Raw genomic sequence first — 20,767 nt, 5'->3', positions numbered from 1 at the left:
TACATTAGGGGCATTTAAGCGACTCTTGGATAGGTACATGGATGATAGTAGAATGAAGGGTAGGTAGTTACTTAGATCTTACTTGTACTTCTTTCAATGTTGTATACTGTATTCGCTGCTCACAGTGTGGTCTCCTCTACATTGGGGAGACCAAGCGCAGACTGGGTGACCGCTTTGCGGAACATCTTCGCTCAATCTGCAAGCAGGACCCTGAGCTTCTGGTTGCTTGCCATTTCAACACTCCCCCCTGCTCTCATGCTCACATCTCTGTCCTGGGATTGCTGCAGTGTTCCAGTGAACATCAACGCAAGCTCGAGGAACAGCATCTCATCTACCGATTAGGCACACTACAGCCTGCCGGACTGAACATTGAGTTCAATAATTTCAGAGCATGACAGCCCCCCACTTTACTTTCATTTTTAGTTATTTTTTCTTCCTTTTTTTTACATTCCTTTTTACATTTTTTACAATCTTTTTTTGCATTTATTTCATTTCATCTTAGTTTGTTCAGTTTGCTTACCCACTTTTTTTCAGGTTGTTTTTCTTCAGGTTTGCACTTGCTGCTGTTCAATATTCAGTATATTCACACCTAATCTGTACTAATGCTTTGTCTTTCAACACACCATTAACATATTGTTTGCCTTTGCTCCGTGACCTTTTGGTCAGCTATGTGGCCTGGTCCAATCTGCACCTTCTCCTTTGTTATCTCTTGCCCAACCCCCACCTCACTTGTTTATAATCTGTGACTTTTCTAATATTTGTCAGTTCCAAAGAAGGGTCACTGACCCGAAACGTTAACTCTGCTTCTCTTTCCACAGATGCTGCCAGACCTGCTGAGTGATTCCAGCATTTCTTGTTTTTGTACTTAGATCTTAGAGTAGGTTAAAGGTTCGGTACAACATCGTGGGCCGAAGGGCCTGTACTGTGCTGTACTGTTCTATGTTCTATGCTCTATGAATCCCAGATGAAAACCCTTACTGTCCGGTCAGCCAAACCCGAAAAATTTGAAAAGTTAGACCCCACATCCTCCAGATACTAGAAGCACCCGATCAGAGTTGCTAACAGCATTTACAGGAACCTGCAAAGACAAAGAAAGACCTCTAGGGGGCACAGAAACCATGAGGGTGATGCCTCACCTAGTTAAAGTGCCACAGGGAAGTGCAGTAGAGTCTGCACAAATACCTGCAGCCAGGAGTTTCCCAGAGGACAAAGGGGCGATTCACAAAGAATCCTCCCCCACAGTCAGAAAAAAGGGAACCATCCAACCCCCTAAAGTCAAAAGTCTTTGCATGACTCAGCAAAGCACTGAGAGAGATTTCAGGATAGACCCGCCTACTACTGACTCCCCTGAGGAAAAAAAAAATCCAGCTTAGGGATAATTAAATCTAACCTCCCCCCTTGCACCACCATCCCCCCCCCCACACTCTTTGCCGACCTCAACAGGAGCAAAGACCCTAGGCAGTCATGGAAATGGGCAAACTGAAGAAAAACTTCCCCAAAGAATCACATGTTTAGTGGGAAGCCAAAAAGGGGGCAATTAAAGCAGCACTGGCACCAAGAAAAGACAGGTTGTAATAAGTTTTAGGATTTATGAATGAATGGGTATGAATGAGAGAAATGCATGTTTTTATTTCTGTATCTTATATTTTCTTTCGACCCTTTTAATGAAATGCGCTTTTCCAAATTGTATTTCATTCCGCTGGGTGTGGAGGTGTCATGCGGGCTCCCACCTGTCAAGAATGAGATACATTGGTTGATTTTTAGCTGTTCCTGGAGCAAGGAAATAACTTGTTAAACAGATCAGCCGTAACTGGAAAAAAAGATTTACATGGAAGGTGAGGAAGCGCATTCCAGGGCCTGCTAGGGAGGATACAATCCACAAGGGCCAGGACTGGTTAGACCAGCTGGTCACATGACCAACTGGCTGTTCCAGGGTTTTCTTTTGAACTGGCCACAGAGTGTTTGAACTCAAAAGACTGCTTGCTCCTGGACTGAGACGATCTCTCGCCTGTCTGCTCCCATCTCTCACTCACCAGCCTCTGAATCCACTGAGGACACATGAACCCCAAGAGAGAAAAGTCTCCTACAGCAAACAAGGTTTAAGAAGAATACTGGGCCCCAACAAAAAGCAAGACCCATCTGCAATCAAGGACTCCACAGTGAGCTCGAAGAACCGTAACAAAAGCTCTTCAGATATTGCCTCAAATTTTCCACTTTATTTTTCTTCTGCTCTTTTCTGTCTCTATTTGCATGTGTGTGTCACATATGCATGCTAGCGTGGGCGCATCGTGTATCCATAGGTGTTAACCGAATTAGAGTTTAAGTTCAAGTTTAATAAATTTCAAATTTTCTTCTGTAAACCTAAGAAAGCCTGTTTGTGCTGGTTTCTTTGCCTTATAATTGGAAAGCGGTGAACAAGGATTCACCAAGAGGGAACTAAAAATACGGTGTGTTTAAAATTAAACCCTGCAACGGTAAGACCAGGTGAAGGCTGAGAGGGATCCCTAGACACCTTTCTCACCCGGTCATAACAAAGCTGACACTGACCCTCCTATTCCATTATTCCATTATCATTCTCAAACTCAGCCTATTGCAGCTGATCCGTGGCACCTTTGAGTGATGTTGCTCACTTACAATCAGATTCAAAGTGGTTTGTTCTGTGGATCGATGCCTGCAAAGGTGAGATTGAGTGATGCTACATTTTCAGGAGGTATAGTTAATTCTTTTGCTTGCAGACCAAAAGGAGATAAGATGGGGAAATGTACTAAAAATGGCAGATGCATTCCAGCGTCAGTAAATGTGAGATGGTACATTTCAGCAGCGATAAATGACAGCAGTAATAATACTGCTCGGGGCAGTGGGCAAGCCAAAGGATTTGGGGGAATAGCTTCATGGGGCATTAAAAGCAGTGCCTCAGATTGAAAAGACTGCATAAAGAAATGAACGGAATTTTAAATTTTATCACGCGGTATGTAAAAATCAAAAGGTAAAGATAAGTCTTTATAAAAATGTAATGTTATCAGTTGGAGTACTGTGTGTAATATTTGGCTCCACACTACGGGAAAGGATGTTGAAGTTTTGGATGGGGGGAAAGCAGATTCATCAGGGCACTGTCTAATTGAGAAAATACCAATAACAACAACTTGCATTTATATTGAGCCTTATAATGTCGTAAAAGATCCCAAGGTGCTTCACAGGACGTTATCAAACAAAAGATATGGCACTGAGTTAGATAAGGAGATATTAGGTCAGGTGACCAAAAGTTGGTCAAAGAGGTAGGTTTTAAGGAACATCTTAAAGGAGGAAAGAGAGGTCAGTGACTAGGAGGCATAGATTTAAAGTGATTGGTAGAAAGACTAGAAGGGAGATGAGGAAAGGTTTTTTCACCCAGAAGGTGGTGGTGGTCTGGAACTCACTGCCTGAAAGGTTAGTTGAGGCAGAAACCCTCAATTCATTCAAAAGAAGTCTGGATATGCACCTCAAGTGCTGTAAACTGCAGGGCTAGGGACCAAATGTTTAGAGATACAGCACTGAAACAGGCCCTTCGGCCCACCGAGTCTGTGCCGACCATCAACCACCCATTTATACTAATCCTACACTAATCCCATATTCCTACCACATCCCCACCTGTCCCTATATTTCCTTACCACCTACCTATACTAGGGGCAATTTATAATGGCCAATTAACCTGCAAGTCTTTGGCATGTGGGAGGAAACCGGAGCACCCGGAGGAAACCCACGCAGACACAGGCAGTACCCAGAATTGAACCCGGGTCGCTGGAGCTGTGAGGCTACGGTGCTAACCACTGCGCCGCCCTGTGCTGGAAGGTGGGATTAGAATAGGTGGAACGTTTATCGGCTAGCACAGCCATGATGGGCCAAGTGGCCTCTTTCTGTGCCGTAAACTTTCTCTGATTCTATGAAAGATGGAGAGGTTTAGGGAGGAAATACCAGAGCTCGGGGCCCAGGCAGCTGAAGGCACGGCTGCCAATGGTGGAGCGATTATATTTAATTTTTGCCTCCATAGCCCGGCTGATAATCTGCCTGAGCAGATTGCCCTCTCTAGTGTAGAACTCACCTGACTTTGGGACATTAAAGACAAGAGTGTAGATCATAAGAACATAAGAACAGGGGGAGGCTTTTCAGCCCCTTGAGACTGTTCTGCTCATCAATTAGATCATGGCTGATCTATGCCTTTACTCCACGTACCTTTCTTGGTTCCATAACCTTCAATACACTTACCTCACAAAAATATTTTAACCTTAGTGTTTGATTTAGCCCCAGCCTCAACTGCTTTTTAGACAGTTCCAGATTTCCACTACCCTTTGTGTGAAGAGGTGCTTCCTGACATCACCCCAAACAGCCTAGCTTTAATTTTAAGTTTATTTTATCTTGTTCTGGACGCCAACACCAGAGGAAATAGTTTCACCAGGATAATGCTGGGGATGTGAAAACTAGAGCTTGGAGGAGAGACTTGAGATACTGGGGACTATCCCTGCTGGACCCGGGAAGACGAAGAGGCGATTTAATTTTTTTTATTCATTCATGGGATACGAGCTTTGCTGCAAGGCCAGTATTTATTGCCTATCCCTAACTGCCCTTGAGAAGGTGGTGGTGAGCTGCCTTCTTGAACGCTGCAGTCCATCTGGTGCAGATACACCCACAGTGCTGTTTGGGAGGGAGTTCCAGGATTTTGACCCAGCGACAGTGAAGGATTGACAATATAGTTCCATGCCCCGTTGCCCTTGTTCTTCTCGGTGGTAGAGGTCATGGGTTTGGAAGTCACTGTCAGAGGAGCCTTGGCAAGTTCCTTTGTGCTAGGTATGGCTCCAACCAGTGGAGAGTTTTCCTTTGATGTGTTGGTTGTGGGATTGTTTACCTCCATCTATAACATGCTACTCGGGACTTTTCTTAGATTATGAAGGGTTTTGATAGAGTAAACAGGGAAAAATAAGTCCCGCTGCATGTGGAATCAGTGATGAGGAATGAACAATTTAACATCAGCAACAAAAGAATGAGGAGAGAGCTTTGGAGAATTTTTTTACACACATTGCCCGCAAGTTCTTGGTGGACCTGCTCTGCTGGCACAAGTGTGGTGCAGCTAAATCCCTGTCCTGACATATCTCCAAGCTAGAGATTCTGTCTCAGGAATGGGACCATTTATGGGGGTGGGGGAAGTTGGAATGGTGGTGGACACTAATGCTGTCTGCAAAGGCACCTCAGGACCAACCACCCAAAGCCACCAGGTGTGGTTGACGCAGGGAACTTTTATGGGAAGGGTAGATAAACATTAGAAGCAGAGGAAAATAAAGGGTTAAGGGGAGAGAGTGTGGCAGTTGGATTAATTTTGGTTTGCTTTAGCAAAGAGCCAGCAGAGACACTATAGGTTGAATGGCTACTTCAGTGTGCAAATATGGATGGTGCTGTGAAACCAGTATATTGCAATACTTTAGTGAACAGAATTACAAACAGATACACATGCTTCTAAAGTATCAAAAAAATTTGAATTAATGTTTTTATTACACTTTGAATGCCCGGTACATTTCAACACAACATTTGAGGTTCTTTGGAGGCGATTTCCTCAGTACACTTTCTTCACACAAGAAACAACCACAATGACCATAATAATTCAGTGCCACATCAAGTTGAGACATTCCAAAGCAATTTGAATTACTTTCTTTGGGTGCAGTGACCATTTTTATAAGAAGATAAGAAATGTAGACAGAATCATGGTGCCTTGTCCTGAAATGTGGTGGTGCTTTCAAAGGGACAATGTTTCTTGAAAATATGTTCAGCTAAACCTTATATTTGCGTAGAAACCCATGTTGTAGTGACATAAACCCACTGAATTACATCATTACACCATTGAAGACCCTCTTCCTAAACAAATAAAAAAAGTCTGCCACTCCTTTTTGTGAAGTTAGTTATTGCAATGCTACTGTAGATTTGAATTTCTTATTCTACACAAATATAGTGTTTCCGTTAGACCTATAATTAATTAACAAGAAAATTCAAAGGGAATAAGCAAAACTCTGGTTGATAGTTTTAGGAGTTTAACAATGGAGCTGTATATGTGAACTGGAGGATATGAAAAGTTACCCCAATAGTTAAAAAAAAACCTGGAGAATATAGACCACTTAATCTGACATCTGTTGTGGGGAAATGCCAGAGAAAAATACATGAGGCACTATTGTTATGAGAGTGCTTCTACGTTTTAAAAAAAAATGTTTTTGAGGACTTATATTTAAATTGTGGAGATGGATTCACTGGAAGGCTGAAGATTTCATAGAAGCTGGACTTTGCTTTGTTGTTGACAGTTCATTAAAAGGACACTGAGATGTTGTTTAAAAACAACCTTGCTAGAAGACATGTGCTTAAGCAATGAACAGAAACCTTGGTGACCTGGGGAAGATGTTTACAGAGAAGTGACAGGTCAAGATTTATAGGGGTCAGGAGGCTTGACTCTTGAGATATTGTTTTTGGTTTTGCTTTGAACAGTGTGTTGGGGTGTGAACTGTTTTGAAGACTGTTGGAGAAAACTCAGCCAAGAGAGCAGCCACCATCAGCTCACCCTCGTCCATCTCTTTGAGAACTTCCTGAGAATTAAGTGTAAGAAATAGAGAAACTGATCTGCATTTCTCCTGGAAAGCCTGCCAAACTGATCCTCAACATCGCCTGAAAAGAACTGCTCTAGAAAGATCCCAGTGGCATATTTGAAACACCAGAGCAAAAAGGGACAACTGGCATCCTTGCATATCTTCTCTTTTTTCTTCAAGAGTTCATTTTTATTTTGTCTTTTTTTGTAACAGACCTCTGCATACAGAATTTCTATATTTTTTTCAGTGTTTGCGTGTGTCAGGCAAACCCCCCCCCCTCCCCCTCCTCTGCCAAGACTGAGGCACACATTATTTCACCACATCAATATTAAAAGTTAAAATTGCAAGCCCCTGACTGGAAAGACATTTGCATGGTACCAGACTGTCTTAGAACAAGGGACAAAGGACCATGCCCTGACCCATTCAACCAACAATGGACTTTTGATTACCAGACATTGAAGGTGGGGGAGCTAGCATTCCAGGTTGATTGCTAAGCTAGCAGAATCCACAGACACAGAAGTGGTGGTCAGACCAGTTTTAGTCACATGACTAGCTGGCTGTTGGAATTTGAACTTCCAACAGCATTTGAACTCAGAACGTCGTGTTATCCTGGAACTGAAGCAGAACTCTCTCCCGTCTGCCTCTTCCCACCTCCTTCACGAACCTCAGAGAGAAAAGTCTCCTACGTGAACAAGGTTTAAACAGAATACTGGGCCCCAACGAAACAAAGAAATACCTACAAAAGAACTGTACCGTGAGCTCGAAGCACAGTAACAAAATATTGCCTCAAACTGTTCCACTTTATCTTTTCTATCCCTATCTACATGTGTATATCGTGTGTGCATGCTAGCGTGGGTGTGTCGTATATCCGCAGGCGTTAACTGTATTAGAGTTTAAGTTGAAGGTTTAATAAATATCACTTTTCTTCTTTAAACCTAAAGAAAGCCTATTTGTGCTCATTGTGCTTTATATTTGGAAGGTGTGAACAAGAATTCACAAGGGGAGAGCTCAAAAGACAGTGTATTTAAAATTAAGCCCTGTTACAATAAGACCAGGTGAAGACAGTAAAAGACCTCTAGACACCTTTCTCACATGGTCATAACAGTGTGTGAGTTTATGTGTGGGGAATTTAAAAAAGGAACTTTCATATTTCAATCTGTGTGTTAATGCTTTGCTTCATTTCTGGTTAAGTCTTGTTTTCTAATAAACTGATAAGTTTGACGTTTATTAAAGAAACCTGGTTGGTGTATTTCCTTCTGGGACATAGAGTAGAGTATATGATTGACCACATTAGTAACTGGGTAAACATTTTAAAAACTATACGTTGTGACCTGTGGAGAAGTGGAACTAGAAAAGACAGTGCACTCATCCCACCTCGGTCATTTAATTGGGGGCTCTGTGTGGGATAACCCAACGCCAACGATGTACAATTGTAAGTGGGATAATAATAATTGTATAGAGGAAAAGTAGAAAAAACAGGTTTCTTGTGCATTAGAGTAAAGTTTACACTACATGGAATGTCTTTGTCAGTTGCTACGACATTTCTGGGGAAGGAGGATGTATCCCTGAGTGATTTGAGAAACTTAACCAAGCCTACTCTAAAGGATTTGGCAGAACTGTTGGTGTCAGAGTTAAAACCAGGAGCTACGAAAGCAGACATAATTTGAAATTGGAAGAAGAAAAAGGTGAATCAGATGGTAATGCAGCTGAATTAGATAAAGTTCAGTTACAGATGAAACAGCGTGAGCTTGAACAGAAAAAAGAAATGAAAAAACTTGATCAACAATTTCAAACAGAAAGAGAAAGAGAAGGAAGAGAATTCGAAATGAAAAAGATGAAACTAAGACAAAGGGATGGGCTTGACTCCTGTGAAAGTTCTGGTGAGGAAAGATCTGAATCCAGCCCAGGACCCAGTTGAGAGCTGCTTAAATTTGTACAAACCCTCCTGAAATTTGAGGAAAGGGACATAGAGGCATTTTTCATTTCTTTTGAAAAGATAGCCAAACACATGAAGTGGCTGAAGGAAAGCTGGACAATGCTTATGCAAAGCAGGTTGATGGGTAGAGCTCAAAGTTTAGGCTATGCTTTCTGAGGAGGCTTCTGCAGATTATGAGATGGCAAAAAAGGCTATTCTCACTGCTTATGAGTTGGTCCCTGAAGCTGACTGCAGAAATTTTGAAACCTCTGGAGACAGCTTGGGCAGAGTTATGAAGAATATGAGAGGGTAAATCAAATTAATTTTGATCATTGGATGCGCACAGTAAAGGTAGAGGCCACGTATGAGAATGTGAGGGAACTAATTCTCCTGGAAGAATTTAAAGATTCACTCCAACTGTTAGTAAGAACCCATGTAGAGAACCAGAAAGATCCCAGTGATAGCTGTCTATGCATATTTGGGATGGCAAACCAAAAAGAGACAACTGACATCTTTCCATATCTTCTCTTTTTTCTTCAAGAATTAGCAAGTATTTGGCCTAAGTATTATTTTTTCGTCCTTTTTTTTTGTAACAGACCTCTGCAGAGACAATTTCTGTATTTTCTTTTCAGCATGCGCGCGAATTTGGGCTTGGGGAATTTTAAAAGAGAACTTTCATATTTCAATCTGTGTTATTGTTTTGCTTCATTACTGGTTAAGTCTTGTTTTATAATAAACTGATAATTTTGATACTTATTAAAGAAACCTGGTTGGTGTATTTTATTCTGGGACAAAGATAGAGTATATAATTGACTGCATCGGTAACTGGGTAAACATTTTTTTTAAAATTGTGTGTGACCGGTGGAGGAATGGAACTAGAAAAGAAAGTGCACTTCTCCCACCTATTTATCTACATATTTATCTAAAGAGCGCCAAAGCCTTAATGAGCCAGCATGAATTTAGAAGCAACATGGATGCATCACTAATCTGCTAGATTTCATTGAGAAGGGAACGAGAATATTAAATGAAAGGTGTTCAGGATATAATTGACTTGGATTTTAAGAAGGCATTTGATAAAGTTCCACATGTGAGACTTTTAAGAAAAGTTAATTCTCTTAGAACTATTGGAAAAATATCAAGCTGAGTTCAAAACTGGAAGGATAAAGGAAGCAAAAAGTGGCGATAAATTGAAACAAGCTTAGTCTGGGAGCAGTGAGTAACGGAGTTACACAGGCATCCATTCCAGGTCTTGTTACACACACTTTGGGCATATCTAGGCTGACATTCTAGTGCAAGACTTCGGGTTTGTTGTACTGTCTGCATGAGACTTTAAACCTAGGCCCTGTCTGTCATCTCAGGTGAATGTAAAAGGTCACAACATTATTGCTAACAGCAGGGGAGTTCTCCCACTGTCCTGGCCAATGGTGCAGGAGATCACAAATGCTCTGGTGGATAGCCGAGAGTAATTCAAGCTGGGTTAGTTATAGACTTCTTCACAACAGGCAGCAATGCTTTGTGAGATGGAACAGGAAGTATCTATACAATGCATTGCAATTGCCCCATCTGGTGGCTACCAAATGTAGGATCAACATTTCTATATTTCATAAAAGCACCCAGTATGGAACTTGTGCCTTGCTGGCACTGAATCCAGGCAGTTACTCCAAACTCAGAATTTTCTCCCCTCCCCCAACTTTTGCTCAAGGTGGGGTAGACTTGGACTTTGTGGAGAGAGGGTATAAGTTCAAATTTTTTAGATAACACAAACTGTAGTGAACAATGAGGAGAACGCAGTCAGAATAGTGAAATGATCAGACAGATGGCAGATGAAATTTAATGAAGCAAATGTGAAGTGATACATTATGGTAGGAAGAATGACTAACTATTAAAATGTTAAAGCGAGTTCAGGAACAGAGAGACATTCGAGTGTTTGTACACAAATCTTTGAAGGTGTCAGGACAAATTGAGAAGACTGTTGCAAAGGCATTTGGAATCCTTAGCTTTATTAATAGAGGAGGGACATAAAAAAGCAAGGATGTTCTCCTAAACCTTTATAAAGCACAGGTTAGGCCTCAGCCAGTGTTCAGTTCTGGGCACCACACTTCAGGATGGATTTCAAGGTGTTGGAGAGGACGCAGAAGAGATGTACCAGAATGCTACCAGGGGTTGACAGATATCTGTTAATTGAAGACACTTAAGAAATTGGGGCTGTTCTCCTTACAGCAGAGAAGGTTAGAAGGGATTTTATAGAGGCTCTGCAGGCAGATTTGAGAGTGTTAGGAAATAAACTAAAAAGTGCCAGTTCAAAAGGTGGCAATCTCCAGATTACTACCAGTGCCACAGTAGGTAACTACAGAAAAAGAGGACAGTGCAAATGAATGCATGGCTAGAGAGAGAGAGACAGTGCTAGAGTAAGGGCTTTAGATTCATGGGGCATTGGGACGTGGGACCTGTAAAAGCACATCAGGGCTGGATCAATAATATGGCAGGGAGGGTTTAAACTAGCTTGGCTGGAGGATGAGAATCGAGCATAAATTCAGAAGGAAGAGAAGCAAAGCCGGAAATGGAAAGCAGAAAATTAGTAACTGAGTATGGAAGGCAGAGGAAACAAAGGTGAGAAAATAGATAAGGGAGTTATTCAGTGATTAGTGGCATATATTCAATTCGAGGAGACAAGTGAATAAGGCAGATGAGCTGAGGGCACATATAAACACTTGTTAGTATATCACAGTTAGTAATAAAACATGGATTAAAGGGCAGAAATGGCAGCTCCACATTCCTGGTTACAGAGTTTTCAGATGGGAGAGGGGGGGGGGGGGGTATAAAAAGGAGGGGGTTCACAACATTGGTTCAGAAACAAACAATCACAGCTGTGGAGGGATGATATGGTCAAAAGATCATCAAATGAGAACATATGGGTGAAACTGAGGAACAAAAAGGGGCAATCATACTGCTGGGAGTGTACTATAGACCCCCTAACAGTCAAAGGGAGATAGAAGAGAATATGTAGACAAATTGCTGAGAAGTGCAGAAAAAGAGCAATAATAGATTTCTCCTACCCCAATATTAACTGGGATAAAGTGTAAAAGATGCAGAATTCTAACATGCATTCAGAATTTTTTTTTTAGCTGGTGCTTAAGAGAAGCAAGCAAGGAAATAGTGGAGATTCCGACCATCATTTTCTAATCTTCTCTGGCTACAGATATGGTCCCTGGAGAACTACCAATGTTGTACAGTTGTTCAAAAAGAGAGGAAGAGATAGACCAAGTAGTTATGGCCCAGTCATCCTACCTCAGTAGTGGGTACATTATTGGAAAAATTCTGAGGGGCAGTATAAATTTTCAGAAAGGCATGAATTAATCAAGGATAATCAGCATGGATTTGTTAAGGGAAGATCATGTCTGAGTGACATGATGAAGGCTATTGACAAGGTCTCACCTGACAGACTGGTGAGAAAAGTAAAAGCGCCTAGTATTGAAGGCAAACTATGCCCTGTGCACAAAAAGCAGGACAAATCCAACCCGGCCAATTACCGTCCTATCAGTCTACTCTCGATCATCAGCAAAGTGATGGAAGGGGTGGTCAACAGTGCTATCAAGAAGCATTGCTCAGCAATAACCTGCTCACTGACACTCAGTTTAGGTTCTGCCAGGGCCACTCAGGCCCTGACCTCAGTATGGCATCAAGGAGCCCTAGCAAAACTGGAGTCAATGGAAGTCAAGGGGAAAACTCTCTGCTGGTTGGATTCATACCTAGCAAAAAGGAAGATGCTTGTAGTTATTGGATTGGAGGTCAATCATCTCAGTCCCAGGGCATCACTGCAGTAGTTCTTTATGGTAGTGTTCTAGGCCCTACCATCTTCAGCTGCTTCATCAACAATCTTCCCTCCTGCATAAGGTCAGAAATGGGAATGTTCGCTGACGATTGCACAATGTTCAGCATCATTCGCAACTCCTCAGATACTGAAGCAGCCCACGTCCAGATGCAGCAAGACTTGGACAAAATCCAGGCTGGGGCTGATAGATGACATTCACGCCACACAAGTGCCAGGCAATGACCATCTCAAAGAGAGAACCTAACTTTATCCCCTTGATGTTCAAAGGCATTACCATCGCTGAATCCCCCACTAACAACATCCTGGGGGTTACCATTGACCAGAAACTGACCTGGATCAACCACATAAATGCCGTGGCTACAAGACGAGGTCAGAGGCTGGGAATCAGTGGCGAGTAATTCACCTCCTGACTCCGCAATGCCTGTCCACCACCAGTCAGGAGTGTGATGGTATACTCTCCACTTACCTGGATGGGTGCAGCTCCAGCACTCAAGAAGCTCAACACCATCCAGGACAAAGTAGCCAGCTTGATTGGCACCCCATCCACCACTGATAGAAAGTGGCAGCAGTGTGTACCATATACAAGATGCACTGCAGCAACTCACCAAGGCTTTTTTGACAGCATCTTTCATACCCACGACCTCTGCCACCAAGAAGGACAAGGGCAGCAGTTGCATGAATGGGAACAAGACCACCTGCATGTTCCCCTCCAAGCCACACATCATGACTTGGAACTATATCGCCGTTCCTTCACTGTCACTGTGTCAAAATCCTGGAACTCCCTCCCTAACAGTATTGTTGGCATACCTACACCCCAAGAACTGCAGGGGTTCAAGAAGGCAACTCACCACCTTCTCAAGGACAATTAGGGATGGGCAATAAATGTTGGCCTAGCCAATGATGCCCACATCCCATGAACAAATAAATTTTAAAAAGTGGCACATTGGATCAAAAATTGGCTCAACAACAGGAATGTCCAGTGGGGTTCCACAGGGCTCAGCACTATGTCCCTTGCTGCCTGTTGTATAGATCAATGATTTAGCATTAAATGTAGGGAGCATGATTAAGCAGTTCGCAGTTGACACAAAAAAAAAATCAGCCACGTGGTTCATGGTGAGGAAGAGAATTGTAGATTGCAGGAAGATATCAATTGGCTGATCAGGGTAGGCAGAAAAGTGACAAATAGAATTTAATCTGGAGAAATTAGGTAATTCATTTGGGGAAGGCTAACAAGGCAAGGGAATATACAATATATGGTAGAATATTGAGAAGTGTCGAGAAACAGAGGGACCTTGGAGTGTATGGTCACAGATTCCTGAAGGTAACAGGACAGGTCGATAAGTTAGTTCAGAAGGCACATGGGTAACTTTCCTTTATTAGCCAAAGCATAGAATCCAAGAGCGTAGAAATGATAGAACTGCATAAAACGCTGATTAAGTCACAGCGAGAGCACTGTGTACGCCTCTGGTCAATATATTACAGGAAGGATGCATTTGCACTAGAGAGGGTACAGATAAAACTTATGAGGATGTTGCCAGGACTGGAGAATTCCTATGGGAAAAATTGGATAGGCTGTGGTCGTTTTCTTTGTAAGAGAAGAGGCTGAGGGGAGATTTATTTGAGGTGTATAAAATTATGAGGGGCCTGGATAGTGAATAGGAAGGACCTATTTCCATTAGCAGAGGTTAACAAGCTGGGGAATAGAATTAAACTAATTAATAGCAAGGTTAGAGGGGAATTGAGGAAAGATTTTTTTTTCCACCCGGAGGGTAGTGGGGGTTAAAGGCCTGCTTGGGTATAAAACTGAAACCTGACCCGACCACAGCTACCTGAACTGGACCCAGGCCAGAGTCCTTAATTTTTTTGGTGCCCGCAATAAATTTAATTATATCAAACATGCTATTGCTCTCCACCTTGCCCAAATGGTAATACCAGTGATCCTGTTCATCTGTTCCGGCAGCAGGCTATTCCTGCAGATGGAGTTGTGGGGAATCATGGGTGAGCCTGATCCTGTGAATTCCCGGAGGCAGCACTGTCCAGCCTGGCCCGACCCGAGCCAGAATGCTGGACTCTGAATATACACCCGACCCTGACACGTAGTCGGGTTGCCAAACTTTAGTGGGGGTTCTGGAACGCACTGCCTGAAAGTGTGGTGGAGGCAGAAACCCTCATCACATTTGAAAAAATACATGGATATGCACTTGAGGAGCTGTAATCCAAGGATCAATAGCTGAAGAGTGGGATCAGGCGGGATAGCTCCTTATTAACTGCAGCCATGATGGGCCAAATGGCCTACTCGTGCACTGTAAATTTCTATGTTTCTATGCCTTCAAAATCAAGAATGGTAGACAGTGGTGGAAGCAAATTCAATAGTTAGATTGAAGAGAAAATTAGATAAGTACTTGAAAAGAGGGGAGGGGGTGAACAGGACTTTGGGGAAAAAGTGAGTGGGATTATTTAGATAGGATTAACTAACTGGAAGAACAAGAGCAGCAGGCACATAGAAACACCACTGCAAGTTTCCCTCCAAGTCACACACCATCCTGACTTGGAATGATATCGCCATTCTTTCACTGTTGCTGGGTCAAAACCCTGGAACTCCCTCCCAATAGCACTGTGGTTGCATCTACAACACATGAACTGCAGCTGGTTAAGAAGGCAGTTAACCATCACCTTCTCAAGGGCAACGAGGGATGGCAATAAATGCTGGCCTTACCAGTGATGCTAACATCCCATGAACAAAACAAAACTCAACCAAAGAGCACAATGTGACAAATGGCCTCCTTCTGTGCAGCATCATTTACAGGTCCTCTTACTTGCAGGGTTGATTCATTTTTGCTGCGATCCAGATCAACATTCAGTGTTTGCTCTATTTAGGATATCAAGGGATATGGTAAAAAAACATTTCCCTGCACTGAGGTAGATGATCAGCTATGATCCAGTTGAATGGCAGAGCAGACCTGAGGGGCCAAATGGCCTACTCCTGTTCCTACTTCCTATGGTCCCATGAGTGACTATTTTTTATGCATTGGCTTGATGGCAAATGGTCAGGCTATTCAACTACAGCAGATCCTGGTCTTGTTGTCACCCGAAACCAACCATGCACTTCCCATTGGGGTCACCAGGTGGGAATTGGGAGTAGCAACAGTGGCCCATTTTTCCTTCGCTTCACTCAGGAATCCTGAGGGCTTTTTCAAATGATGCTATCACCACTCCAACCGAGATCACCTTATTCAGCAAAGACTTGGGCCTGTTCTGTATGTACCAGTTATTCTTTCGATAACTCGCTGAGCCATTAAGGGAGGAGGGAAAATCTTGCAGAAGTGAAGCCAACATGAAGGGGAAAAAAGACTTTCTTGCAATGGTTTAAATTAAGCATCAGCTGGTTCTCAGTGGGTAGGACTCTCCTCAGTCAGAAGGCTGTGGGTTCAAGTATGACTCCTGAGACTGGAGTACATAAACTTAAGCTGACACTCTGCTGCAGTACTGAAGGAGTGCTGCACTGTCAGAGGTGCTGTCCATTGGATGAGAGGTTAAACCAAGCTTTCCCTCTCAGCTAGACGTAAAAGATCCCATAGCACTATTAGTAGGGGAGCTCTCCTTGGTGTCCTGCCAATATTTATCCCTCAACCAACATCACACAAAAAAAAACAATGGTCTGATAATACATAGCTCACCACCACCTTCTCAAGGGCAATTAGGGATGGGCAATAAATGCTGGCCTGGTCAGCGACACCCACATCCCATGAATGAATAAAAAAAAAACTGTTTATAGAAACTTGCTGTGCAGATTTTCCTAAATTACAACAGTAACTACATTACAAAAGTACTTTACTGGCTGTAAAGTACTGTGGGATGACCTGAGGTTGTGAAAGGAATATATAAACATGTCTTTCTTTGAGAATTGTTCTACCACATCACAAAGATTTGGATTCCATATATCACATGCACAGTCTCTTTGTGGAATACAAGTTGGTAATACTGTGGATGCTGGAAATCAAATAAAAATAGAAAATGCTGGAAATACTCAGCAGGGCTGACAGCATTTATAGAATAGAATCATAAAATTTATTTATGGAGACAGAAAAACAATTAACCTATCAGATCAATGACGTTTCATCAGAACCCTAGTTACTGATATGAGACACAGAGGCTTTCAGCCTAAACCAAAACGAAGTATCATTTATAGGTCCTCTTATTTGCAGGGATACAGATCCACATGCAGTGTTTGCTCTAGATAAAGATATCAAGTGAATTCCAGACATGCACTACCCTCTGCGTGAAAAGGTTTTTCCTCATGTCCCCTCTAATCCTTGTACCAATTAGCTTAAATCTGTGCCCCCGGCAATTGACCTCTCCACTAGGGGGAAACAGGTCCTTCCTGTCTACTCTATCTAGGCCCCTCAATTTTTACACCTCAATTAAGTCATCCCTCAGCCTCCTCTGTTTTAAGGAAAACAACCCTAGTCAATCCAATCTTGCCTCATAGATGCAATTTTCAAGCCCTGGCAACATTCTTGCAAATCTCCTATGTACTCTGTCCAGAGCAATCATGTCCTTCCTGTATTGTGGTGATCAGAACTGCATAAAATACTCCAGCTGTGGCCTAACCATTATTTTACACAGTTCCAGCATCGCATCCCTGCTTTTGCACTCTATACCAGGGCCAATAAAGGAGAGAATTCCATATTTCTTCTTCACCATGTTATCTACCTGTCCTGCTATCTTCAGATACCTATGGGCATGCACTCCAAGGTCTCTTCCCAAAGCCAAAAGGAAGGAAATCCCTTTCCACAGCATTAGTTTTAGTGGAGACTTACAGTGCATCTTTCATGCTCTTCAATTTGAGTGCTTCCACTGACTACACTCTCAATGCAAACCTACCTTAAGACGAGAACTGAGCGGATGTAGGAATGAAGGCTCCAAGTTTTGTTGTTTGGTGGGGGTGGGGAAAATGAGTGGTGGCGTGGTTCATGCATTTCACTCAAGAAATGCTAGTGCTCACAGAAACTTAGCAAGAACTTATGATCAACTTCTTACCTGCAATCAAATGAAAGCAAAGGCTTGGAGCAAATATGAAACCAGAAAAAGAATATTAGACCAAATAGTGCTGAAGCAGCATTTAACTAAATGTGAGGGAGCAAGGAATAAACCTGAAAAGGAGACAAGATGGAAAGAAAATCGTTCAGGGACTAATACTTTATTCGTTGTTTAGCCCCAACCGTTTTTCCAGAAGTTTTGTCCATCTTTAGGGGAAAAAAAAAAAGACAGCATTTTAATTGGCACAGAAGTTGACACAGGACATTATGGACAGTTCATTCAACATCAGTAAAACATCACTCTGCACAAAGATTCATAGACAATGAAAACAAACATTTCACCAATTACTCAAAATACTTTCATTGTAACATTTTTAAAAACTAATTTCATCTTTATTTTTTTGTAAAGATATCTGAATTTCAACAAGTGAAATTTGATAGGTTTCCACACAGAACTGCAGTGCCCAGATACTTGTCGTCTCACACACCAGGAGCAGCCTGATGTCCATAGTCTGATTGAAGGAACCTTTGGTCAAAGGTAGTTCAGATCCCAGTTACAATAAAAGATTAATTTAAGGAAAAAAACAGCAAGATATTCCCAAAACACAGGGAAACCTAAAATCATGCATAGAGTATTCCTTTCCCTCTGCAAACATCAACTTCTGAAACCCAACCTTTAGCACATGTAAGGCTTTGAAAGATTTCCTGAGTAGGAGTAACCAAAAGTTTGTGTTTCTCATGTAATTTTAATTGTATTTCCCCCACCACGATCTCTCAGTTAATTCACCACATACTACAGTCATGCCATTTTTGACAGTGCACTCTGCATAGCCATAAGGAGAAAAGGCACCATCTGCCATATACCAAGGATCCGGGTAGGAACCTGACCAAATGGTGGTCCTTAGTATTTAGACGAGTTGATCTGTATACTGGCGAAGCTAAAACAGTCTGCAAATCAACGACATGGAAGATCACTTTTGCAGAGCAATGTTAATTATGAATACAAACCAACTGCACTATGTGCAGTGATAACCCATCACTGACCTGGGGCACAGGGAAGAGGAGAGAAGGAAGACAAAGAAAAAGAGAAACACATACAAAACACACATTTGAGTTTAGTTGGTGACTGGAATACGCTGGTGCTTCGTTTTATTTCTCCCCCTCCCCCCTCCGTTCATCCCCCTACACCATTCCAAATACAGCAAGTCAACGGGATCAGATGGTGACAGATGGTCAGCTGACGATGCGTGCATCCTGCAAACTCAATTCGGTCTCCAACAGGAGCTGCCCATTTCTGTGGGGAGAGCTGAAGAACACAAGAGGACTTCAAGGCGGCCGACACTTTGTCGGGTACGTAAAGTTCAGGATGAGGCCCCTGCAGTCAAATGTAAATGGGATGGTACTGGCGAGTGTTCAATTTCTTTCTGCAGGTCGGACACATGTGAGAATTTTTCAGACTGTCCCGGATACACTGGCTGCAGAAGACATGACCACATTTAGTGGAAACGATAAGCCTCCCACTTTGGACAATCTAGACAAGGACCAAAAATAACACTTGTTTGTAAAATCTTACTGCAATTATACACCATGGCTTTGAAACACCAGACAAATTGGAGCGCAGAAACAGGGGAAGACATTCAGACCCTAAGCCTGTACCACCTTTTACTTAGATGAAGGCTGATATGTTTTTTTCTGTCTGACCCCTAAACTATTCTACAGTAATAACTGCAAATCAGTTCACTTGAATAATTACTAAAACACCCAAGTTCAAATCTTTTGCCTGATATTTTAAGGGAGGTAATAACATTTAATAAAACATAGAATATCTGTGTTAAAATAGTCCAAGAAACTGTGTACAAACCTCAGTGTGCACAGGCTTTAAATTCATAGCATGAAGGTTGCAGATTTAGAAACGAAATCTGAGATAGTTCAAGGTTATTCTCTTCTGAATACTCAATCACATCAGAACTTAAAAGCTGTGTTACAGAATTAACTATCAGCACCCTTTAGAAAGTTCAATAAACCATGCTTTTTTCTCCCCTTAACAGCATTTGAGTGATGATAGGTGTCTGGAAGATGTTACTGAGGCAGACTATGTGGAGCAGCACCCTCATCTGACGCAGATTCAGCTAGCTCATATACACACAAGAACTCTTATTTGGCAAACCTATGTTAACAGCACAGTTTAAAGCAAAGATACTCAAAAATGTACGTCGTAAAGCAAAAGACTTGCATTTGTATAAAGAAATTAACATACTTGCATTTATATAGCATCTTATCCTCAGGATGGCTCAAACCACTTTTAAATTAATAGATTACTTCTGAAGTGCAGTGACCGTTACCCAGGCAAATACAGCAGTCAATTTGCATGCTTTAAGATTCCACAAAGAAATGGTTATACAGTCCTGTTCATCTGTCTTCGGTGTTGATTCAGGTACAAATATTGGCCATGATACAGGGAAAACACTGCCCAGCTCTTCTTCCAACAGTGCCATTGGATTTTTTACATTCAGATCGAAAGACAGCAGCTCTAACTGTAACATTCCCCCAGTACTGCTTTGAATTGATAACCTCGGTTATGTGCTCAAGTCCTGGGGTGGGATTTAAATCAAGTGTCTTTGGAACAGGGTAACAGGAGTACTAACAGAGCACCTTATTTCAGTCACGTACTGTGGGAGTACTACATTGTTGGAGGTGCTACTCATCAGATAAGATGTAAAATTGAAGCCTCCATCTACCTAGTAACACGGACTTAAATCATCTCATGGCACTGTTCAAAGAATAGCTGAGGTGTTATTGGCCAACATTAAGCCCTCAATCACCACCACCAGTAAAGAAATTACTGGACATTTATTTAATTTGCTATTTGTGGCAGTTTACTGCTTGCAAATTGAATGCTGCGCTTGCTCAACTAACAGTGACGTTCAACAATATTAATTCATTAGCTCTGGAACAACCCGTGGACATAAAGGGCAGGGCATAAAAGAAAACTTGTTATGCCTCCTGCTCCTATTTCTTATGTTCTTATAGGTCTGTAGCAGATCAGCCATGATCTTATTGAATGGCGGGGCAGGCTTGAGGGGGCCGAATGGCCTACTCCTGCTCCTATTTCTTATGTTCAAATACTGCTTTGCATACAATGACACAGAACAAAGTGCAGTGACAGCTGTGTAGGCAAACATGGTAGCCATTTAGAACACAGCAAGCCCAATCTCAGTGGCACCATTTTGGGAGCATGAGTCACTTCATAAAATTTTGTGTTAGCCTCAGCTCAGGTCGCACTTTGCCTTCTAAATTACAAAGTTGTGGGTTCAAGTCCCACTCCAGAAACTTGAATACACAATCCAAACTAACACTTGTGCACCAATACTGAGGGAGTGCTGGA

The 20,767-nt window shown here is 42.2% G+C and overlaps 1 protein-coding gene across 3 annotated transcripts in view; it reads right to left on the bottom strand.

Annotated features, from left to right (window-relative positions):
- Positions 1–17,527: 17,527 nt before the first annotated feature.
- Positions 17,528–20,767, bottom strand: part of LOC137368921 (E3 ubiquitin-protein ligase RNF4-like) — a 52,518-nt gene continuing 49,278 nt past the window's right edge. For all 3 annotated transcript variants that reach the window (XM_068029226.1, XM_068029228.1, XM_068029227.1), the window contains one exon: positions 17,528–18,913. In XM_068029226.1, the coding sequence (XP_067885327.1) occupies positions 18,764–18,913 (150 nt within the window). In that variant the 3' untranslated portion in view covers positions 17,528–18,763. The remainder of the gene's footprint in view (positions 18,914–20,767) is intronic.

Source organism: Heterodontus francisci, chromosome 4 (genome assembly GCF_036365525.1).
Source record: "Heterodontus francisci isolate sHetFra1 chromosome 4, sHetFra1.hap1, whole genome shotgun sequence".
Lineage (NCBI taxonomy): Eukaryota > Metazoa > Chordata > Chondrichthyes > Heterodontiformes > Heterodontidae > Heterodontus > Heterodontus francisci.
This window is presented reverse-complemented; position numbering and strand designations above follow the sequence as displayed.